The sequence below is a fragment of the Larimichthys crocea genome, chromosome XVII (assembly GCF_000972845.2).
Source record: "Larimichthys crocea isolate SSNF chromosome XVII, L_crocea_2.0, whole genome shotgun sequence".
NCBI lineage: Eukaryota > Metazoa > Chordata > Actinopteri > Sciaenidae > Larimichthys > Larimichthys crocea.
This window is the reverse complement of record NC_040027.1, coordinates 8,163,177-8,187,777: the sequence shown is the minus strand read 5'-3', so window position 1 is coordinate 8,187,777 and position 24,601 is coordinate 8,163,177. Positions and strand designations below refer to the sequence as shown.

General features: G+C 43.8%; 3 protein-coding genes and 1 pseudogene across 5 annotated transcripts in view; 2 read left to right on the top strand and 2 right to left on the bottom strand.

Moving 5' to 3' along the window:
* LOC104930565 (glypican-5) overlaps positions 1-7,230 on the bottom strand; it is a 45,298-nt gene extending 38,068 nt beyond the window's left edge. For both annotated transcript variants that reach the window (XM_027289834.1, XM_027289835.1), the window contains exons 1-2: positions 6,916-7,230; positions 4,357-4,518 (exon numbers count right to left, since the gene is read on the bottom strand). In XM_027289834.1, coding sequence (XP_027145635.1) covers positions 4,357-4,518; positions 6,916-7,102 — 349 coding nt within the window. In that variant the 5' untranslated portion in view covers positions 7,103-7,230. The remainder of the gene's footprint in view (positions 1-4,356; positions 4,519-6,915) is intronic.
* A 5,969-nt stretch (positions 7,231-13,199) lies between these two features.
* Positions 13,200-16,194, top strand: LOC109136726 (urokinase plasminogen activator surface receptor). 2 transcript variants are annotated; one of them, XM_019276955.2, is made up of 6 exons: positions 13,200-13,493; positions 13,701-13,799; positions 14,232-14,336; positions 14,442-14,603; positions 15,256-15,381; positions 15,463-16,194. In XM_019276955.2, the coding sequence occupies exons 2-6, from the start codon at positions 13,748-13,750 to the stop codon at positions 15,675-15,677; spliced, it is 660 nt and encodes a 219-aa protein (XP_019132500.2). In that variant the 5' UTR covers positions 13,200-13,493; positions 13,701-13,747; the 3' UTR covers positions 15,678-16,194. The 2 variants fall into 2 exon arrangements, with proteins under 2 accessions (XP_019132500.2, XP_019132494.2); XM_019276949.2 differs by lacking the exon at positions 13,200-13,493 and having other exon boundaries at positions 13,595-13,799.
* A 1,445-nt stretch (positions 16,195-17,639) lies between these two features.
* Positions 17,640-19,469, bottom strand: LOC104930560 (interferon-induced protein with tetratricopeptide repeats 1). The gene is made up of 2 exons (XM_010745379.3): positions 19,465-19,469; positions 17,640-19,171 (listed from the first exon to the last, which is right to left on the bottom strand). The coding sequence occupies exons 1-2, from the start codon at positions 19,467-19,469 to the stop codon at positions 17,887-17,889; spliced, it is 1,290 nt and encodes a 429-aa protein (XP_010743681.3). The 3' UTR covers positions 17,640-17,886.
* A 4,094-nt stretch (positions 19,470-23,563) lies between these two features.
* LOC113747982 (interferon-induced protein with tetratricopeptide repeats 1-like) lies at positions 23,564-24,234 on the top strand (annotated as a pseudogene).
* Positions 24,235-24,601: the final 367 nt, after the last annotated feature.

The following is a 24,601-nucleotide window of genomic DNA, read 5'->3' as shown; positions in this document are numbered from 1 at the left end:
AATTCAGGGTTCCCAGAGGATGACTCCCAATAACTACGCTCCTCTCTTGTTTCCAGAGACCTTCGAGTCACTCGTGTCCTTCACGTCCAACTTGACCGGCACTTGTTCGACAGCGCCTACTCCGCTCTGGCGTCCGACTGTCGCCCCCTTGTGCTTCAGTTGTTCGCGGCATCAAACGCCACCTTTCCGGAGACTCGAATCCTCGCTGGACACAGCGGTGCGTCGCTTCTACAACGACCTTTCCCATTGGTCTACCGCCGCCTGCTCAACCTGGGATCGGCCACACGTCACCCCAATCCTCCTCCTCCCCCTCCACAAATCACGACGACTGCCTGCGGATGACGCGGCAGGACGTCAGCCCGTTCGGACCTCATCCTCGCCTTCTGGTCAGCAGCTTGTCCCGCGCTCTGAGGGCGGGGCGAGCGCTGAGTCGACTGCTCAGGCGGGCCGGAGAGGTCGTGAAGCGACAGGAAGGCCACGTTATCTCGAGAGTGCGGACGTGGCTTGGTGAGGATGCAGTATGTTCGCACTGCAGAGGGCTGACGCTGATACGGCCCTGTACCGGACTGTGTGTCAACGTCATGAGAGGATGTCTGGTAAGTGTAGTCATATTGTACAAACATCACGACGCTCCCTCCAACGACTAAAAGTCAGTCCCAGATTTACTCTCCTCTCTTTCTTAGCTTCCTCCCTCAACGTCCTCTTCGGTCTCTATCCTTCGCCATCTCCAGAGTTACGTTTTCCGCTCACCCAGCTCAGGTTCTGGCACGACATTCATTCTGCTTCCCGTTAACATTCCCCATGTTGACTCCACATCTCTCCGGACTGAAACCTCCACATCCCGATCCCGGCAGCAGGAGACGTAGTTATTGGGATTCATCCTCTGGGAACCATGAATGTCAGAGTTAATGGGAATGCTTCCACAAACTGGACCAGTGATGGATGCCCTGAAGGTCACTACCAAAGACAACCAAAAGTTCTCAGGTGTAAATATAGGAACACCAGGGCCAAACCATAACAGAGCAGGGTTAGACCGGACTCTTAGGGTTCAGAATCTTGATCCAGTACACTTCAACAGGACTAGGGGGAGTCTGGGAACTTCTGAGTGCTTGCTCATGGTGGGAATTGTTGGGCCTCTGTAAATAAATATGATAAAGACCTGCTCTATATGGAAAGTGTCATGAGAGAACTTTATATAAAGTAAGTCTACATACTTTCCCCACATGTACGACGTGTCATTTCCATATTTGTGCATATTCGTTTCCCCTCGTCTGTCTCACTAACCTTGGACTGACTTCATTCTGCTGCATACGAGCCGAAATAGCACCCAACTTAATTCATCCCCGAGCTCGTTTTCACCACCCTGTTATCTATAGTCAGGTGATAATGAGAGGCCCGATCTCAGGATCCACCGCTTCCTGTGTCCGACCAACCGAGCCACCGACACCGACGGCCCAATAAAGTGGACAGCACCCTTAACAGTGTGTGTGTGTGTCTATGTTTGAAAACTGCCAAGTAAAAAAAGATGATGTCAATCTGATGGCATCCTGACACACACACACACACACACACACACACACCTATCTATTTATCTGTGACTTTCAGTAACTCCGCCGATGCGATGCTTTGTTTTTCACAGCTGCAGCTGCCTGAATCTCAAAGTGTCGGCAATTTATCACAGCTGCAGCTGCCTGAATCTCAAAGTGTCGGCAATTTATTTATAAGAAATGTATGAAATAACGGGCAAATTGACTAAATAAGGAAATCATTATCACTTCCCGGAGAGAGTTTACACAACAGTGACACGGTGTTCGTTTCAGCTGTGTACATTAATTTTCACGGCGACGAAAGATGAAATGAAAACAGGACGTGGAGACACGTCTCACTTTTATGTGTTTGCATACCCACGTCCCGGCGACAGCAGCACAAATACAGACGGCATCAAGTGACACGCCAGAAGTCCACTCCGGGGTCATGTGATTAGCGCTTTACCCTCTGTGATTGGGTGACAGCTGGAGAGGGTCTTATAGTGCCAGAAGAAAGACACGCAAGCATGCAGACACACACACACACACACACACACACACACACACACACTCTAAAGTAATCCTCGGGGTGTAAATAGAGCCTGACTACAGCCGCTCTGGGCATGTCTCAGTTTCTCTTGTGGGCTTTAATCACTGTGCTTTGGAGAGACGGGGTCCGCTGAGATTCAGCTCAGCTGTCGTGCTAAATTAATTTCATTCATTAAAGGGCCGGTTCACCCAAAACAGTGTGCGGTAGTTTTCGTTTTATTTCCGCAGGTTTGGTGATTTACGGTACAACCGAAAACTTTTGACACTGTTGTTGTGAGATATATAACATTTCAAGACGCACAGGCACCAAGAAATGAATGAATGGACGTATGAGCGCTGTGGTATCAGGTGTAATTAATCGTTTTTATTATTTCCACTCAGGGTTGCAAACTTTCCATGAGAATTTATGGGAATAAACCAGGAATTTACTAAATTGAAGGTTGGCTCTTTAACAAGGAACTTAATTTAACTTTAGACATTTCACGACATACCATCTGTGACTTGTTTTTAATCTGCATGTGTGTGTAAGCTGTCACACACACCACCCTGAAAAAACACCCTGTAAGGTCAAAAACATTACCCAGACTGGAGAACTGCTTTTACCGTTTCTTATCACCTCGCTCTGCTGAAAGAATGTTTTCTATCATTTCCGTCCATTGTACCGAAGTGGCTGCAGCATTTTTTAGAGAATGATATCCATCAGTGATATCTGCACGAGAAAGAAACGCAGCAGATGTTATTGTTTTCTGTCTGTCTGTGCTGTCTGCTGTCACCTGTCGCTCTCCTGTTATCACCGGCCTGCCCTGGTTTATGCATGAAACAGGAAACTATCTGCACTGGGCTGTAGCTCTTGGGTTTATTGAAAAAAATCTGATTTTTTTGTGAACCTCTTCGTAGCTGCCGTCGTCTCCTCGTTCAGCCCTTCTCTGTGCACCGAGGGGGTTTTGCATTAATTTTACTCATGGATGATTCAACCATCCGCTGAAAGTGCAGCAGAGGAGGAGACAGTGAGAGACAGACAGACAGAAAACAGAGAGCTACATGTTTGCCATGTCTGTCTGCTGGGTTTCATCAACTCTGCCACTCTCATAATCTCTGCACTACATGCACACGCACACATTCATGCATGAACACACACACACAAGCTCTTTCTGTCACACACACACACACATGCTCACACAGACTGGTGAATAGCGTTGAGAGACAAGTGGACAAGCAGAGTATTCTTCCTCCTATTCAGAGCAGGCCGTTAGAGACCGGCTGTTGCCCACGGCAACAACACTTTGCTGCGGATACGTACTGAATGTAAACATTCTCCGTCCCTCGGCCTCTCATTGGTCATGAACAAAACCCGATTATCGCAGCGACAGAGACGGACGGACGGAGACAGAGGAAGAGGGAGCAGAGTTGTAACAAAGTTTTCCGCTGAGAGTTCGCTCTCTCAAAGACTCAATCGAACATCAGTTGTTTGTTTGGCTAGCCACCGTGGCGCCTCACAAAATAAACTGGCCTCACAGCACCGCCCTGACACACACTAACTGTTTCATGATGGACACACAAAGTGAGGATGACGGAGGGGGGTACAGGCACTTGACAGAACTGTTAAAACACCAAATTCACCACCGCCATTAAAGTCACTTTGACTCACGTCCTCGAAAACACCCACAGACATTATGAGTGCTAATTAAGAGTTAAACATAAGAACTGGAGCATCGCTGAAACATTAATTCAGGATTATTTTCATTATCGATTCATCTTAGGATGTTTTATTCTTAATTTTTTAATCGTTTGGTTCCTAAAATGTCAGAGACAGATTTTGCTGCATGGCTTTTCCTATCACTGCTTTGCACATGAAACTCTGTGTCTGTCAGGACCCCTCGGTCTCTGAAAGCCTCTCAGATATCTCCACATGGATGAAGGCACACCACCTCCAGCATCAACATCAGAATTGACTCCCCGTGTCTCGCCCTCACCAGGGTGGAGATCAACTTTTAAACTCATGTCGCCTCAGTTGCCCGGTCATGTCGCTTTGCACTTTACAACATCAGAAAAATCTGACCTTACCTAACTCAACTCCTGACACAAGCTGTGCTCATCTCCAGACTAGATTACTGCACCGCCCTCCTGATGGGCCACATGTTATTCACTAAGCTCCAGCTCATCAGAGAGGACCTCCTCTGCAACACTACCAACAACTGGACATGATACATCTATCCATCAACATCAGCCCTCAACACAGTATGAGTGTATCGTACATAGTCTACATCCCCGTCCTCCTCACCTTGATAGGCCTTCGTGTGTCCAGCGATCAGGTACTTCAGTTCGAAGCTGTAGGATCGCATCTTCTGCTGCGTCTCGCTGCGAACAGCCGCCATGTAGCTGTCCTCCATCTTACTGGTGCAGCAGCTGGGCCCGGGGTGGAGGCACACTCGGAGAGACTCATCTAAAAGAGGCAGAAGACGTGCTCATATTCACAGAGGTTTCATATTCACAGAGGTTTCATATTCACAGAGGTTTCACTGATATTTGCAGGTTCAATCTGGTCCGACACAGAGTCTGCATCCTTTAAAATGAGGCTTTGATAGAAACCTTTAGGCTTGTCCCATGGACTGCCTCATCAAGCCTTTGTTCACTGACATCTCCTCATCTTCTTGGTTACCCTGCCTGACATTTGTGACGTTAACAGAAACGATCTGATAAGTTTCAGGACTCGAGGTGAATTGTATTGGTGGATTGGAGAGATCTGTCGACGTGGACGCTTCTCTTCATAAACGTTCACTTCAGTCAGTGGATAGAAAGTGTGCAGGAGGATTCATCAATGATGCCGCCTCATTTCTGAAGAACCCGTCCATAAGTGCTCATTAGTCTACATACAAGGAACGACGTTTACCCTGAGTGGTCCGACATTGTTGTCTGACATGTCGAGGTTCCCGTGTTATTTACCTCTATCTGTTGTGTCGAGGCAGTGACTTCGGTTACCACAGTAACGGTCAGAATGGCGCCCGTCCCCTTTAACAAACTAAGATTTAACACTATCCCTGCACTGAACTCAATGCTCACCCATGCTTGACCCTGTGTAACCCCCCCGTGTGTCGAGCTTCCCTCACGGCAAACTTTGGACATAAATTGGTATTTTTGTGCGTGTGTTATGATTTATATGACTTATGATCAAACACTAAGCGATGCAGAAATGTTAGAAAATGTCACTTTAAGTCGGTTAATCCATTCAGGGACAGATAAGAGCGTTTAGCGCAGCAGACTTTATGACTTCATAGAAATAAAATGTACAATGAGCCTGTTGGGAGCTGACATGATGACAGGATATTTCACCACTTACACCAGAGTGTGTGTGTGTGTGTGTGTGTGTGTGTGTGTGTGTGTGTGTGTGAGTGTGTGTGTGTGTGTGTGTGTGAGAGATGAGAGGACTGGACTTTTCACCGGCGTCTGACCTGACACACACACTCAAAGTCTGAGCTGCTCATGTTGGCGCTCGCTGACAGTGGAACACATCACTGAGATGGTCACACAGAAACCTGTGGAGCCTCTCATGCTCATGTCTCAAAGTTATTCATGAATCTATTTTTTAAAACAAATCAAAACTAAAGATCCACTCGCTGCGGCGTGGAGTGGCCCCTCGTTTGCTCTCAGTTGTCACAGAGATGGTTCATGTCGTCACATGAAGGACAGTAAATCAAATCTCAAGCTCGGCTACTCTTAAACTCATTTCACTTGGTAACTCTTATGCAACATTCACAGAGCGACGGCCTTGTTTGTGACCAATGACTGACCGAGACAGTGATGCATGAAGAGTAGGACGTGTTTTACAGCCTTCTCGCTCAACTTACTTCATCCACAGACTCTTGTGCAGGGACGTCATGCAAAGACTGACATCTAAAATTAGCACACACGCAAAGATCACCAGCATGTATTGTGAACTGACTGCTAACAATCCAGATCTATTCGTCTACTATTCATAACTAAACAAAATAACTGCACAGCTATGACAAAGAGACAGTTAGTGTTCTGACAAGATTACAAGAAAATCAAATTTGTTGACTCGAGATCTGCATCATCCGCCACTTATCACAGGGAAATCTCAGATTTACTGCCAACAGGATGAGCCCAGATGATCACACAGTGTCACGGTGTCACGAGCCAGACCAGATCTCACATCTACAGTTAGAAAATCTTCCTCAGCACCACCACGTACAGCCAAGCACGCTTTAAAGAGCTCCACAGACGAGCTGCAGATGGTTCGCTCTGACAGAAATAGCTTCTCTCTCTCTTTCAAAGATGAGCTCTAACATGGAGAATGTGGCCGAGCGAGAAGTCACAGTCACAGTTTATTAAAAATATTTAAAGATATGAAGTTTGAAGTTTGACTTCATATCACATGGAAATACAAACATGATTCTTTTAAGTGTGTGACTTTTTCATAGATCTCTGTGACGCTTCACTGTCCTGTGGGTTGTTTGGATCTTATATAGAAATAAAAAATAATAATTTGGATCCTTTACTTGAGTTGTAATTTGTGCAAAATACTCAATTACAAGTTCTTCAATCAAAATCATACAAAAAAGTATTTAAAATAAAAGTGATGACATGTATCTCATCATGTTATTTTTAGTTATTCCTGTGCATCACAGAGGTGAGCAGCACTTTGATGCTGAGCCGGGTGGAGTCACTGCTCAGTGCATTTATAAACCTCAATATCAAACCTCATGAAATCTCCATCTGCAGAGGAATGCGCAGTAAAAACCACCTCAGGTCAGGACTTCAAGTTACATTCCACCTCTCCATGGGGTTCCTATGATATTTCCATAAGGGAGGGCTGACTGACCTGTCCCCGGCCTGTCTGGCACCAGCTCCACCGGGCCTATTTGGCGCATCATGTAGGCTGTCTTCACCTCATGACAGCTGTCCACATCGGCTGATCTGATGCAGCCGGACTCCGGCAGAAAAACTAGAAAAGAGAAGAAAAGAATCAGCCAAAACAAGTCCACGGTTTGTGAAGCTGCGCGGAACATCGCAACATCTCAGTGAGGAGGATAAAAAACTAAAAATAAAATAAAAGTCTGGATGCTTTGGATGTGGATTCCTCCTGCAGCCTCAGTGCGACTGACTGAAAACTTCATGTGCAGCCTGTGGAGGAGCTCCGTCTCTGCGCCCTCCCTCCCTCTGACTCACTTCAGCTCATCTTAATTGGCATGTGCACTCCAAACTCTTCAAAATAAAACCTCGCGAGCAGCTTAATGAGGTTAATAATGACTTATTAATCAATAAGTTCATCTTATTCTCATTTACAAAGTCATGCAGCCACAAAGCAGCTGTTTATTTTCGCTGGCATTAATCATGTGACTCACAAGTATTTTACAACAGCTGCATGCGCGGATCAGCTCCATTAAACTTCACTGATTGCTGTGAGTGAAGCTCCAGCAGGAGGAACGAGGCTTTCAAGGTGGAGCATGGGTGCCACCTGCTGCTCACTGTAGCTCACACCTGAGAGTCACCCATGAACCAGCATGTCTGAGGGCCAGAGGGACCCCATACAGATACAGGTACAACATGCAAACTCTACCTGTGACCCAAACAGTTGATTTCCATACATTTCCTTTGGCTGATCCAGGGTTGGGTCAAGGTGGCAGCAGGTCCAGAAGGGCATGCCAGACCTCCCTGGTCCTGCACAAAACAGTAATCAAGGTAAAGGCATGGAAGCAAAGGGCGACCACTCAGTCAGACAGCCAGTAAAAACAGCATTTGGAGACACTGTGGAGTTATTTAATGGTCACAAATGTGGTTAAAGGATAGAAGATAAAAAGCATAAACTCTCTTTCTTTAACGCACTTTGGCATAATACAGCTTTACACAGCTTAAACATGTCTTCACACCTGGCTTCTTTAATGTTTTTATGGTTAGTATTCTTTCAAATAGCATTGTTGGTGTCACTAATGAAGGACTCGCCATCATACAGTGAATTGTTTCTACCAGGAGAGGACGCTGTAAGACCTTTTTGTCACTGACTGAAAACTAGATATGAATTTTGCTGCTGTGCTGTCAAGACGGTGCAAAGCAGAAAAACTTCAGATTTGAAGTATGAAAGAAAGTCATGAAAACAACAGTAGTATTTCAGTACTTTATTTTTCATATTTCTTTTAAGTATTATATGTTATATTGTTGTGAAATCTGCAACAAGACAAATCAACCTGACAAAGAAACCTGGTGGTTCAAAAAATATATTTAATTACAAGGGAACAAAACATACATTTTTCACTTCCAGGTGATTCTACACTCATGAAAACATAGTTATGCATACTGAATTCCAGTTCTGACATGTCCTGTAGATAGATCTCTAAATAATGTTACAACATTCAGTCCAGAAGATCCCCAGTAAATATGCACTAAATCAATCAAAGCTGTGAGAATCATATGTGTCTATTACATAACTGACTACTTGTCCCACCTCAGCTTCACCCAGACTCCATCCCCTTTCACCCTAGATGTGGCTTTTCTAGCTCCTCTGACCATCAACTAAAGACGGCAGTGAGCAGTAAACCAAGTCCAGACTTGAAAACGTCCTTTCAGAGTCATTCTGGTGGCTTCAAAGGTGCATCCTCCATTTGGTTCTAGCAGAGGGTGAAGACTAAGAGGCCGAACAGCAGATGCATCACGTCCAGTCTGGCACCATTCGTGGCAGAATTCGAGGTACAATTCGTGGTACAATTCGTGGTACCACTCACCGAGGTAGTAACAGTAGTCAGGGTACTAGTAGTCGAGTTAGCTTCAACACTCGTCACTGTAGCAAAAAAACAAACAAACATTTTTTTTACTTGATGAACTTTATATTTTTTCAATTCATAAATAATTCATAATTCATTCATTTAGCCTCAAGTACACACGTATTATCAGACAAATGTACTTAAACTGTTCAGAACAGTTCCTCTCAGTGTCCTGAGCTTCAAATTCAGCTTCTTGTACCTGCACAAACAGTAACAACATTAAGAATGAGCAGAGTTACCTGCGAGAGCGCAGATGAGAGTCAGAGTAAGGATGAGCTTCATCATGATGAGCAGGTGAGTGTTCCCGGATGGTGAGAGTACACCTGATCTGCACCGCTGCTCTTTATATACTGATCTGGTGTTCAGTGCACCTGTATGTATGACCGATGCATGCATGAAAACATCATGGACTGGGTGTGTTCACGTTAACAGCTGATCCTATTTTTAGATCCAGTACTTTGTGTTTAAGGGCTTTAACTGGCTGACAGTGTTCTGTTCATAAATGTCTTTATCATTGACAGAGTTTTCCTAATACAGGCAATACAAATGCAAAATGTCTCCTAACTTCAGCTCCCTGTATGCTTCATTTTTCATAGCCAGCAGCCAGGCGGCTGTGGCTCAGGAGGTCATCAGAAGATCGCTGGTTTGATCCCAGGCTCCTCCATTCTGTCAAAGGGTCCTTGGGCAAGATACGCATCCCCAAATTTCTGCCATCGGTGTGTGAGTGTCTCTGCTGAGCAGTGGGCGCCTTGTATGGCAGTCACTGCCGTCACTATATGAATGTGTGAATCTGATGTGTCTTAAAAAGGCATAAGCATGTAAAATGATGAATTAACTTTATATAATATGTTCTATTTTTTTATTTATTCGGTTCTTTAACTTTATATAATATGTTCTATTTTTTTATTTATTCGGTTCTTTATCCAGGGAAACCTTGACTGAGCAAATAGCTCTTTTACAGCAATGCCCTGATCACAACAAACATAAACAATATACAATAAATAGCCCAAGCATAGTAAAACAGTTAACAGTCAAAACAAGATCAAATTAAAACCAGTTAAACCAGTTAAAACAAGTCAAAACAAGATCAAGTTAAAACACAGTTAAACCAGTTAAAACAAGTTAAAACAAGATCAAGTTAAAACACAGTTTAAACACAGTTTAAAGCAAGATCAGTTCAAACTAAATCAGTCAAAGCAAGAACACACAAGTCTAATTTCAGTGTCTCTTGCAGATGGTTCCATTTAGTGGGTGCATAAAACTGAAAAGCTAATTTCTTATTTGGGGTGTTTCTAGTGTTATAAAACCTTGTGACCTTGTGCTATATGTGTGGTGTCTAAAATTTAAAAGAGAAGTGAGGTATGATGGTAATTTGCCTTGTAGTGCTTTGTAAATAAAAAGGAGGCAATGTCTTTCCCTCCTCTCACGGAGAGAGGACCATCCTACACTCTCATATAGTTTACAGTGATGAGTTCTAAGAGGATCACCAGTAATAAAACGTATAGCACTATGGTAAACTGTGTCAAGAGCTTTCAGAGTGGATGGAGATGCATGTAAATGATATCTCCATAATCTAAAATTGATAAAATGGTTGTTTCAACAATGCTCTCAAAAGAAAGACAACACCTGATTCTATATAAGGCACCCAGCTTCATTTTTACCTTCTTTGTGAGCTGTGTTTTTAAAAGAAAGCTTATTCTCCAACCAAATTCCCAGATATATTTATAAGAGTATGTAACTCAAATTTCAAGTTTCAAGTTTTCAGCTTTATTTGTCACATGCAGGTTAAGACAGGATCAACGATACAATGAAATGTGTCGGACAAGAGGAAGCGGAGGAAGGAAAAAAGAACAATATAAAAAACTAAATATAAAACATATGAATGTTATATACACTGTACAAAGTATGACAGTATAAATAGATGTGAATAAACTAACTAAATAAAATATATTAGACTTTAAGTGACAGCTCACATTTACCATCAATCGTGATGCACAACAAATTTGGACGTTCTTATAAAATGTGAGGCTGGGACATACATTAATAATAAACATTTCAATTCTCTTGAAGAAAAAGAGTTTCTGAGTTGACAGACTGTTTTTCTGAAGTCCTTTTTGTGTCATAACAGGAAGAGGTGGCTTCACTGCTACATGAAAATTCAACAGGATTAATCAGTGACCTTTATCTGTTCACATCAAAACTTATGCAAAAGAATGAGGAACATGCGATAAGCCATAGTAAAATATGAGTGGCCAAAGCAAACGGTTATGGGAGAATTGCATAAAGGATGCTGTGGTTTCACTGGAAATGAGAGCAAGTGAAGTTATGAAAATCATTCTCATCACTGTGATCAAACAACAAACCTGTTATCTGTGAGTGTGCAGAAACTTCTACTACTGTAGATAAAACAAGCAAACACTTTTTTACTTGATGAACTTTATATTGTTTCAATTCATAAATGATTCATAATTCATTTTATTTAGCCTAAAGTACATATGTATTATCAGATAAATGTACTTAAGCTGTTCAGAGGACTTGGGCTACAAAACAAGGTTGTGAAGTGTTACTGCATAAATAGATGTGAATATACTATATAAATAAAATATATAACACTTTAAAATATTGATAGTAAGAGTAAACTGACATAGTATATCATATATATATATACTATTGTAATGATGGTTTTCTGGAGCTGAGGACTCAATGAAGAGGAGATGAGGCCAAGCTCTGAAGTTCAATGCGCTTTAATATGAGCTCGGTTTGAGTTACACAACAGGATGACTCCTTATATGGTCAGTTGATGCTGTATCAGATGTAAACACCTGTCAGGGGCTCCCTACCTGTCCTAGGTCATAGGTCACATGGTACATCATGTAAGAAAACATTTAACACCTGTTATGGAGTTTTCTATCCTTAGGTTACTTGAGGTCACGTGTGAGTCCTCAGCAGTATTAGTTGTTTGGCTTTGGTTGGTGCCAGTCTATCTCAACACTGTGGTGTCCAGGGTCACAGAGACCTGTTGCTGCCTTCATAGACATAATAGATAGCTTGTTGTTCAATCTGTCCAATCTTCGTAAACAGACATCTGTGTCTCCAGACTAGAACATGCTGACAATAACACCTCCATGGGTAAAGACATTCTCTGTGACTCATTCTGGGCGTGTAGTATTTGTGCTGTTATCTTGGGGTTTAAAGTCGATCCACCAGGATGAGTTGGGCAGAATGTGAGACCGACTCAGGCACTTCTGATGAACTTTGAGAGTGTCTCTAATTCTCCTTGGCCAAGCGTCAATAAATAATACAGCATAAGACATCAGAGGCTCTTGAACACTTTCTGAACTCCTGACCTTTGACCTTTGACTTCAGCAAGTTCTCCACAACAACACCTATCGTGTGTGTGTGTGTGTGTGTGTGTGTGTGTGTGTGTGTGTGTGTGTGTGTGTGTGTGTGCGTGTGTGTGTGGGAAATGCAAACAGTTTTTCATGAAGGACTTTACTGAAGTGAAGTTATGAAAATCATTCTGGTCACTGTGACGTGATCAGACTGCACCATCAGTGGGAAACAACAGACTGTCCATTCACAATGTGTGACTGTTGTGACTGTTGTGCTGACCAATCAGACAGACAGAGATTGTATCAGGCTGGAAACACGCACGGCTCAGACTGGACTCTCTGAACACTTTGCAATTCAAATTATTCTAAAACGAAGAAAAAAGGTCAAAATACTGAATACAGCTTCTGTTTATCATCTGTTTCTCCTCAGGTTCACCTCTCAAAGTGTCGCTCCACAGGTTCACCAGCATCGTCTAATCTCATCCGCATGCTCTCCAGCACAGGAAACTTTCTAATATAAAACTTTGAAGAAATCAGATGCTACTGGAATGTCATTTTTCAAACAGCATCAGTAGTCGAGTTAGTGTTTCTTTTCTGTGTGCTGTGTTCATAGATACATTACAGGTAGATAAAAAAGTGTAAAAATAAACATATTGACTTTTTAATGAGATTTTTTTATTTATGTGCTCTGTCCTCCCTCTGCAATCAGAGAGAACTCAGAACTGCACCCACCAGCCTGTGTCTCAAAGTAATAATAAGCTGTGTTAATATTCAAGACAGGAAGTAACATCAATGTATCACATGCATTACTTTGTGTCTTTTGGTTTCCGGCATGTCTCTTGTGTTTCACGTGTCCACAAAGGCTGTGCTGCGAGTGTGAATTATAGACAGATATAGACAGACAGAAAAGTTGGAGGAGGGGAGGGAAACGTCTTCTTCATGAGTGACAGCCACGCTTTAGAGACGTTTGGACCAGATAAGACCGACCGGCTATGAGTTTGGATAAGAGCCGACTGAAGCTGGTCAACATCTCACAACACATGTGTGCACATATTTGTTTGATTGTTGAAGAACCGTACATATCATACACTCCACAGCAAATTATAGATGGAGTAATGTTCTCGTTGTTTTTCTAACAAAAAAAGGAGAAGTTTGTTCAAGGAGGTGGAAAGAAACATTTTATCTTTTTGAGCGACAGCCAAACTTCAGAGAAGTTCTGAGCAGATAAGACAACGAGCAGCTTTCAGTGTGGATAAGGAGCCGGCCGAGCTGGTAAACATTTCACACGACACATGCTGGATTTGAACAGGGTGAGTAAAACATCTTTAAGAGTTTACTGCGTTACAAAAATAGAGAATATAAAGATCCGATAAAACACAATGTAAATATAGAGTAACTGAGAATATAAAGATCCGATAAAACACAATGTAAATATAGAGTAACTTGTGCCTCAGAGGTGAGCTGGGGGTGCTGGTCTGTTTTTTTGTCACGTGTGATTGTCCTCTTTTTGAACACAGGCTGTACGCATGAGGTCACAAAGCAGTCATCTTCACATTAACTCATCATGATGAAGCTGATTCTCTGTCTCGCTCTCACCTGGCTGTTCTTCAGCACAGGTAACGTGACTCACTATTAAGTCAGAAAAGGTAATGTGAACATAAATCGTTTGACTCAAAGATGCAGAACTCCACGATAAAGGGCTTCCTGCAGAGGCTGCAAACACACAAAGCTGTTTGTGATGTTACCTCTGAGAAAAGAGGCCGTCCTTGAAGTTTAATGAGGGAGTTAAAGAATCTATCCTGATCCTGATGAACTCCAGATTCCTCACAGTGGAGCGCGAGGTCGGGGTGGTTTGGTGGTTATTTTAGTCTTTTACTGTCGTGCTCTGACAGTTTTTACAGTGTGGAACAAACCTGCCCCTTCTATGTCAACAGTTTCTGTCATGATGGTGATACTCGGAGAGCTGAATATTTTCTGAGGTGGCTCAGATGAAGAAAGACAACCAGAATGAATGATTTTTTTATTTATTCCTTTCCTCCTCGTTGCAGGTGAATCTCAGCTTGATTGTGTGTATGAACAACTCAACACCATTTCAAACGTAACTTGTGACTACGTAGATGACCTGTGTGCAACGCTCAGCATGACCTCAGGAGGTAAATACATAAAAATCTGATTTCTCAATTCATTTACTGAGTTATTGGTCTACAGTATGTGTGTGTGTGTTTTTTAACTTTGTGCTTATGTGTGACTGAAATCAGATATGAGAGGAAGAGCTCAACAGCACATCATCAGAAACTGTGTGCAGTCCACTTTCTGCACTGAGGCGGATCAGATGTTTTCTATCAGTGAAGGTGGTAACGTGATGGCTTCATCTATCAGCTGTTGCAACACAGATCACTGCAATAATGGAACGACTCCTTGTAAGTATTTGTTTTGTTTTATGGACCTATGAAATATTCAGGATGCCAGTTGCCGGGTGTCAGGTTGAGGTTATAGGTTGAGATGCTCACGGCACTTCCTACCCAAAGCACTCATCCATGCACACATTGACACGCCACGTCGCTCTACTGTCTAAGCCACATGCCCACTCTGCTCAGGGCGGCCTCAGCGTGTCATCGAGCCACCCTTTAAGGACCGCCCACAAAAATCCTGAGACTGAAAACTGGTGAAAAACAGTTTTTAACTCCACATTTCAGTGATGTATCGTCTTTTCACGTGTTTTCAGCAACTATTGTCCAACATATTTAATGTATTTTGAAAGAAATGCCTTTACACGATCTTCACTGAAGCCTCGTTGCTCGAACATGGCACCTCGGGTCGCTAGAAGTTGCTAGGTTGGCAACACCAAGTGTGCAAGTGTTTTCTTTAATAAATGGAGTTAAATTGGAAATAAACAAGAAATAACAAGAGACAGATGAACTGACATTCAACACATTTTCTACTGTATATTGGGGGTGCTGTCTCAGTTCAAAAACTTTACAATACATAGTACTTTACAAAAATACTGCTGCCAAGCCCTGCTCGCATCAGACAGCGCTCTGAGTCTTATGCATTTCTCTTGTTCTGTTTTAGACATGGATATACAGACAGAAAATGGCCTGACGTGTGCGAGCTGTGCTTCTCACCAAAGTCCTATGTGTGAAAACATAATAAGCATAAAGTGTGTGGGAATCCAGGACCGCTGCATTGATGGAAACGGTGAGCATGTTAATGAAAGAGCGCCTTCAATCATGTGATTTTAAAAATCATATTAACTATGATTTCTTTTGTCGTCCACAGTGACAGATGGAGACATGGACTATCAGTTCCTTGGCTGTGTGTCTTCAAACCTCTGTGACGTTCTCTCCGAACGGGAAATCCAAACTTCTTTCTATAACTTACACTTCACCAGTGTGCCAAAATGTTGTAAAACCAGCCGCTGTAATTCAGCCGGGACTGTCAAACTGAGCGTTGCTCCGTTGTTGCTTGGTCTCGTTGTCCTTGTTGTCTGTTAGAAGCAGCAAGAGCGTGAGCGTGAACATAAAGAATGGACTGTGTTAACCAGTGTTATGCAATTTTCTATCCTTAGGTTATACGGGGTCACGCGTGTGCCTTGAGGTCCTCAGCAGCAGTAGGAGTTGTTTGGCTTTGTTTGATCTTCATGTTGTGGTGACCAGGGTCTGAAGGTGACTGAATGTTTCCTAGACATAACAGATAGCTTGCCAATGACGACCAGATTATTTGACTATTTCTGTATTTACCATATTTACCATATTTACTTTGAGAGTGTCTCTGTTTCTCCTTGGCCAAGCTTCAATAAATATTACCGCAGTGATACACTTTCTTCCCTTTCTGACCTCACTGACCATTGACCATTGATTTCAACAATTTCTAGCAGGGCTATCGAGGCCACGCCCCCTACCTGCACAGGTGATTTCTGTACCTGGACCACACTTTAGAGCCCAGAGCACACAGAGACTGTTGAAGACACCTGTGAGCTCGTGGACTACATAATATTGTTCAATAATAATAGTTCTGCTTATGAAATGTTTTTTTTAATTGTTTTATTTTGCATGTCTGCTGATGACAAAAGTAAATGTTTAGATTTATGTTTGGATATGACACAGTTTGTTTAAATTGTCTGTTGTTTCCCACAATTTCCAGTTAATTCCAGTTAAATTTCCATAATTGCCATGAATTTCCAGTTAATTCCAGTTAAATTTCCATAATTGCCATGAACTTTCCCATTTGGAATATTCCCAAAATTAAATGTATATTTTTATGAAAATGAAAAATCTGCCTTTGTTTGGTGACACATACAGATATATATATATATATATATATATATATATATATATATATGTATATACTGTTGCTGTGAGTTCTTATTTGATGTTCAAACCATCCAAATAAAGTGTTTGAGAATGACAACGTGTCTTTCTTTATTTAAAGGTACAACGTGTCAGATATTTACTGTATTAAATCATAAAATGAATATGTTGTATCATCAGAGATTAACGTGCTCTACTGAAATACAAGATTCTTGATAAATTACTACAGTCAGTATGTTTCTTATTTTGAAATTTGCCTTGACAATTAGAAAGAAATGTCGTATTTCTCTCTCTCTCTCTGTCTTCCTGTTGTCGTTATGTTGCAGATGTAGAAGCTGCTTCATTAAATAAACCTTGTTTTGCCCTCGTGGAGGTTCAGCGACTTCAAACCTGCATCAGCTGCAGTCTGGGGTTGGGTGGAGAGGGTGGAGAATGCTCTCCAGTGTTTTGAATTTGAGCTGCTGTGTCCAAAAGATTTCACTTTCTTTGATTTGGCGACACCTACTGTTACTGGTGGGAACAACAAATGCAGGTCACAGAATTTAGGGAAAGCAGTGACCTTTTTCTATCATTCTGTCAGTCTGCAAACATTAAATCAGTTCAGCTGTAAATACATTTTTCATTTGTGTGCACAGTGCACACAGACCTGCCGGGAACCAGACCAGTTCAATGGTGTCCTGTGATACCGAATAATGTTCCGTTAGAAAAAAAAGGACATTTCTATTTCACTTTAATTAGAAATTAATCATCCTTAATTAATAATCTACACTACACAGTAAAAAGGAGTTCAAACACGTTCCATTTCCTGTGACTCCTTCATAATAAAAGCTTTCAATGTGGAGCTGCAGCAGTAGGAAATGTTCAGTTTGCATTAGACAGAACTTAACAACCCTGCACGTCTATAACTTTTGCAATAGTTTCATCAGTGGGTCATGGACAGACATTTATTTGAATCAACATTTTCACCTTTAATCATGAAATCTGGACAAGAAACCAGCATAATAACATTGTTACAACAATAAAAGAGAGTCCAACACGTCCAGGACAGACACATAACGACACAAAACTTCAGGATGCTTTACAGTTTCTAGAGAACAATTTATAATAAAGCTTTGAATTTTTTTTTTTCATCTTGTGTTGCTCAGACCATCAGATCATAGACCCTTTATCATTGTCATATTGTCATTAACATAAATCTAACACAGATAACAGACGGCTGTCTCTGCATTTTCATGAAACAAAATCATAATGCCATGAGTCAAAATAATTATCTTATTTGCACAACTGATGATTTTCTAACCAAGACTCTTTGTGCTGTCATGTCAGCTCAGGTTATTTTACACCACAGTTTTATACACTATGTTAAGCTCAGTTGCGTCTTAGTTAGAGACTGTCAGAGTTGTAGGTTATCCAGAAACTCTTGTATTTCCCCACACATTCGGTTTCTTTGCCTTTCCAGAATCCTCCTCAGAGTTCTGATGCTGTTGTCGCGATAGGTCGATGGTACCGGTATCTCTGCCGCCCTCATGTGGTATTCTATCGACCTGTGAATCTCTTTTCGTGTGAAATTTAGCTGTTTTGCATAGTAGTTGTAAAGCACCTGTGTGTCTTCAGGACCTGGATTACCCTCTAGCATCTCTTCGTACAACTGGTCAGCTTCAACTATGCGACCTGACTTTGCGTATATGTCTGCAAGAGCTACTTTCATTTTCAGTGAAGACTGAGGGTAAAGAGAAATCACTTCCTTACAGAGGCTGATTGCTCTGTTGACCATGCCCTCCTCCAGGGGGCTGTCCACCTGAAAAAAGATCTTCATCTTGTAACTAAGTGCAGCACAGAACTTCAGATAACGTTCATCTGGATGTCTTCCCAAAGCATCCTCGGCCAAATCGATAGCCTCATCCATGGATACATGCATCCTGTACAGCATTAGCAATGGCTTGATGCCACCATAGCTGCTGACGGGCTTTTTTAAAACCCTTGGGGCCAACTCACGTGCTTCGACTTGTACGTTTTGCCCTTTTCTTGCACGTGCAACAAGGTAAAGCGCAGCAAGGTACAAGTTCTCTGGATCATGCATCCTGGCGATTCTCATTTTCTCCAAGACGGCATCCTCCAGCTCTTGGTCTCTTTGTTTGTTGAATAATGTTAAGGCGTAGCTGGTGTGCCACTCCACCATGTCCGGCTGCATCCTGATGGCTCTCTGGAAATATTCAGCAGCCTGCTGCCTTTGTTCTGCGCCGATATGCATCAGGGTCCACGCTTTTTCAGCGTAGATCTCGGATGGAGATGGATATTCATTTATTAGCCTATCAACCTGTGACAGGTAAGCCCGACTCTCTGCTTGTTCTCCCCTTTTGTAGTGCAGCCAGGCCAGGTTCCCGTAGTTTATCACCAACCAGGGACCCTCATCTGAGACAGTGTTTCTCATCTGGCGGAAGGCCTCTGCAGCCATGCTGAAGAAACGCTGGGCATCGTCGGGCAACCCCAGCTTGTAGTGGACATAGCCCTGCAGGTTGTAAATGTGACCCAGCCAACTGTAGCCCTCCTCGGTGCCGATGTCCTCCAGGTAGTCCCTGAGACGGTAAAGTTTGGACTGACTGGGGTCCAGATCCCAGGTGAAGTGGCACTCCAAGGCGTCCAGCCTGGCGTCCATCCTGTCCTCCAGCGGTAACTGACTGATTAAAAAATGACAAATATTTAAAAACACATAATGCTCTATGTGTTACGTTTAGGATAATCACAGGTCATCTCATGTGGAGGAAGATTGGAAAGAACAAGAAAGGCAGGAGTGTACAAGGGAATTTAAGGAAAATAAGGACAGCAAGAAAGTAAAATTGGAAATAAAGAAAGAGGGTATCACCATAGGAAGAAACAGGCAGGTGAGAAAGAAAGCAGGAAAGAAACAGGGCATAATTCATACTTAAGAAATTAAAAATCTTTCTGATTGCAGACAGGAGCAGATACTTACTTCATCGTCCAGCTGTAGTTTTCTGAATATCAGTCAGTGGTTTCTGCTCTTTATGTACGCTGCTGCTTTAGGTGCAGCACTGTATAATCACTAATGTTTAACCTTTATGGCGTTTTTAATGATGTCATGTTCAGCACTGCATTTGGACTCAGTGGACTTTTCTTTTCACACTAATAGAAACCTACAGCCACAATCTTCGGTCATCACACGACTGATCTGCCGGTTGTAATCTTTGTAAACGTATTAAATGTATTTAACTGCAGTATTTCTGCCATAAGGAAACATAAACATGCATCAGGGCAGCAGAGTGGTGCAGTGGACTTTCTTTTCCTACTAACAGAAACTTACAGTCACAAAAAACACAGTCATAATCTTTGGGTGCGGGAAGCATACGTCTAGTCATTCCAAATCAAAACGGCTAAAGTCCAAGTGTAGTTGTGTTCTCCTGATTTCAGAGTCCAATCCAGTTTTATTTTTATTACACAGGTCAGATGATTCTGGAGTGAGAGAGGCTCGGTGAATTGAAAGAGAACAGAAGGAAGAGGAATTTTCTCACTCAGTCAGAAACTAACAGACTTTTTATCAGGCAGTCTGAAGTTATGTCGGGCTTTCTCGGCTCAGTTGTTGATATGGGATCAAACAGCGTCATGATCACATCATAGGCATCCAGGAGAATGAGAAGTAAAGGAGCATGTTTATAGGCTTTGTATGAAGGGAGGCCCACGAGTTATACCTCCTTAAGATGCATTCAAATTATGACACCATCCACATACTTATTCTCATCGGGGTCTGAGCTGAGAGGCAGGTTACATCCTGGACTGGAAGTTACCAGTTCATCACCCTCACATTCACACCTACAGGTCTTTAGAGTCACCAGTGAACTTATAATAATAATAACAACAACAATAATAATCAATCAATCAATCAATCAATCAATCAATCAATCAATCAATCTATCAATCAATCTATCTATCCATCCAACCACCCACCCACCTACCCATTCATCCATCCATCCATCCATCCATCCATCCATCCCTACCTATCTAATCCATCCATCCATCCATCCATCCATCCACCCACCCATCCATCCATCCATCCATCCATCCATCCATCCATCCATCCATCCATCCACCTACCTACCTACCTACCTACGTACCCATCCATCCATCCATCCATCCATCCATCCATCCATCCATCATCCATCCATCCATCCATCCCTACCTATCTAATCCATCCATCCATCCATCCATCCATCCAAGGTGAGTTGGGATGGATGAAAAGATGGAATGGATGGATTAGATAGGTAGCGGAGGGATGAGTGGAAAGATAGGGGGGGGGGGGATAAATAGAGGTGATGTGTGTAGATAGATTGGATTAGATAAAGATAGAGAGATAGAGAGATAGAGGATAGAGTAGAGAGATAGATCGAATAGATAAGATGGATGGGTAGTGGGTGGATGGATGGATGGATGGATGGAGTGGATGGATGGATAGGTAGGTGGATGAATCGATGGGTAGGTGGGTGGATGGAAACGGACTGGGCGTCAGGTGCTGGATGGATTGGATGGAGGAATATGATGGATGGATAAGGTAGGTAGGTGATGGTATGCGATGATGGATGGATGGATGGATGGATTAGATATGTAATGGATAGAAGATGGATGGATAGATCATGGTGGGTGGATAAATAGAGAGATAGAATACGAGAGAATAGATGCGAGAAGCCATATATAGATAGAGATGATAGGAGAGGATGAGATGAGAGTAGATAGCAGAGCTAGGATAGACATGGGTGGCTTGGATGGGAATGGAGTGGCTGGATGGATGGCCTGGATGGCTGGATGGTGTGCTGGGTTAGCGTGGGTGTGAGCTGGCTGGATGGATGGATGTATCGAGTCATGATGGATCGGCATCGGTAGGTAGCGCTCGCGTCTGGTGCGAAATGGCTGGCTCGGCTGCGCTGGAGGCTGGCAATTGGCAGGTGTCGGTGGTGCGACTGGCTGGATGGAATGGGTAGGTGGGTGGCATGGCATGGATGGATGGACTGGTTGGATGGCTGGATGTGACTGAGCTCGTTTCGGGTAGGGACGGCGTCGGTCGGTTCGGTCGTCGGGTGGCTAGTGCTGGATGGCTGGCTGGCGGGCTGAGCTGATTCAGCCGGGGCTGGCTCGTGCTGCGGGCTCAGCCTTGGGTGGGTGGCTCCCTCGCTCGCTCGCTCGCTAGGCGCGATCGCTCGCTCGCTCAGCTTAGATCGCTAGCGCGCTCGCTCGATACCTCGCTGCTATCTAGATCGCGCGCCTAGCTCGCTCGCTCGCTCGTCGATGGTGTCGGTGCTGGGCTGGCTCGGGCGGGGGGAGGGTGGCTGGCTGGCTGGGTATGGTTTGGGGGCTGGCTGGATGGCTGGCTGGCGGCTGGCTGGCTTCCGATCTGTCGGCCTGGATGGCTGGCTCGGGGGTCGGGGGGGGACTGGCTGGGCTGGCGCGGGATACGGGCTGGCTGGAATGAGCTGGCGGGCCGGGCTGGCTTGCTGGTCTGGCTGGGTCTTGGTGCTGGCGGGCTGGCTGGCTCTGGCTGCTCGGCTCCGGGTGGCTGTTGGGTAGGATGGCTGGCGGCTGGCTAGGGTCCGCTGCGGAGAGGGATGGATGGCTGGCATGGATTGGCGTTAGCTCGTTAGGGCTGGCTGGTGGCATGGCTTCGAGAAGGGGTGGTGGGCAGCTCCCTCGCATGGTGGGTGGTTTGTGGCTGCTAGGCTGGGCTGCTCGGTCGGTTCGGTACGGCGTCGGGTGGTCTGGACTGCTCCCACACGCCGCGCCGCGCCGCCATCCCCATTCTTCGGTGTGTGTTATGTACTTGTTGTTCCTGCCTTACTGTCTTCGCCAACACAACCAGTTCACTGGTGGACTTACAAGAAGACCTGTAGCCGTGAGATGGAGGTGGGAAATTGACAACGGTAACTTCCAGTCCAGGTGTACCCTGGCCCTCCTCTGAGACAATAAGTATGGTATGGAGGTTGTCCCATTAATTTTAATGCATTCATCTAGGCGTTAAAACTCGAGGGCCATCGCTTTTCAATAGACGAAAGCTAGAACATGCACTTTGACATTCTCATCTCTACACTGGATTGCCTTATGATGTGATCATGACGCGTTTGAATCCCCAATAATCACCAAACCACTGAGCCGAGAAAGCCCCCATACTTCAGACTCTGCCTGATAAAGTCCTGTTATTTCTGACCGCGAGTGGAGAAAATCCCTCCTTCGTGCTCTTTCATTCACCGAGCCCTCCACTCCAGACATCTGACCTGTGTAATACAAATACAAATCGGATCGGACTCTGATCAGGAGAACACACACTACACTTTGACTTTAGCCTTTTGATTGGATGACTAGACGTATGCTTTCCCCACACCACAAAAAGACTTATGACTGTGTTTTTTTGTGACTGTAAAGTTTCTGTTAGTAGGAAAAAGAAAGTCCACTGCACCACTCTGCAGCCCGTGATGCATGTTTTATGATTTTCAGAATCTGCAATTAAATACATTTAGACGTTACACAATTACAACCTGCAGATCAGTCGTGTGATGACCGTGAAGATGTGGCTGTAGGTTCCTATATAGCTGAAAGAAAAGTCACAACCCTGAGTCCAAATGCAGTGCTGAACATGACATCATTAAAAACGCCATAAAGTGAATTAAACATTAGTGATTTACAGTGCTGCACCTAAAGCAGCAGCGTACATAAAGAAAGCGAAACCACTGTACGGATATTCAGAAACTAGCTGGACGATGAAGTAAGTTCTGCTCCTGTCTGCAACAGAAAGAATTTTAATTCTTAAGTATGAATTATGCTCTGTTTCTTTTCTGCTTTGCTTTCTCACACCTATGCCTTGTTTCTCTATTGTGATACCTCTCTTGTTTTTCCCATTTTACTTTCTTGCTGTCCTTATTTTCTTAAATTCCCTTGTACGCCTGCCTTTCTTGTTCTTCCAATCTTCCTCCCACATGAGATGACTGGTGATTATCCTAAACGTAACACACAGATAATTTTTGTAATTTTAAATATGTCATTTTTTAATCAGTCAGTTACCGCTGGAGACATGAATGGACGCCAGGCTGGACGCCTTGGAGTGCCACTTACACCTGGGATCGGACCCCAGTCAGTCCAAACTTTACCGTCTCAGGGACTAACCTGGAGGACATCGGCACCGGGAGGGCACCAGTTGGCTGGTCAACATTTACAACCTGCAGGGCTATGTCCACACAAGCTGGGGTTGCCCACGATGCCCAGCGTTTTCTTCAGCATGGCTGCAGAGGCCTTCCGCCAGTGGAGAAACACGTCTCAGATAGGGTCCTGGTTGGTGATAAACTACGGGAACCTGGCCTGGCTGCACTACAAAAGGGGAGAACAGAGCAGAGAGTCGGGCTACCTGTCACAGGTCGATGGCATCATGAAATCCATCTCCATCCGAATCTACGCTGAAAAAAGCGTGGACCTGATGCATATCGGCGCAGAACAAAGGCAGCAGGCTGCTGAATATTTCCAGAGCCATCAGGATGCAGCCGGACATGGTGGAGTGCACACCAGCTACGCCTTAACATTATTCAACAAACAAAGAACCAACGCTGGAGGATGGCGTGCGTGAAAAATGAGAATCGCCAGATGCATGATCCAGAGAACTTGTACCTTGCTGCGGCGTTTACCTTTAGCAACGTGCAAGAAAAGGGCAAACGTACAAGTCGAAGCACGTGAGTGTTGCCCCAAGTGGTTTTAAAAAAGTCCGTCAGCCTATGGTGGCATCAAGCCATTGCTAATGCTGTCAGGATGCATGTATCCTGGATGAGGTATTATTTGTGCCGAGGATGCTTTGGAGAAAACATCCAAGATGAACGTTATCTGAAGTTCTGTGCTGCACTTAGTTACAATAGTAAGATCTTTTTACAGGTGGACGCCCCCTGAGAGAGATGGTCCACAGAGCAATCAGCCTCTGTAAGGAGTGATTTTCTTTACCCTCAGTCTTCACTGAAAATGAAATTAGCTCTTGCAGACATACGCAATCAGGTCGCAGTAGTGAAGCGACCAGTTGTACGAAGAATGCTAAGGGGAATCCAGGTCCCTGAAGACACACAGGTGCTTTACAA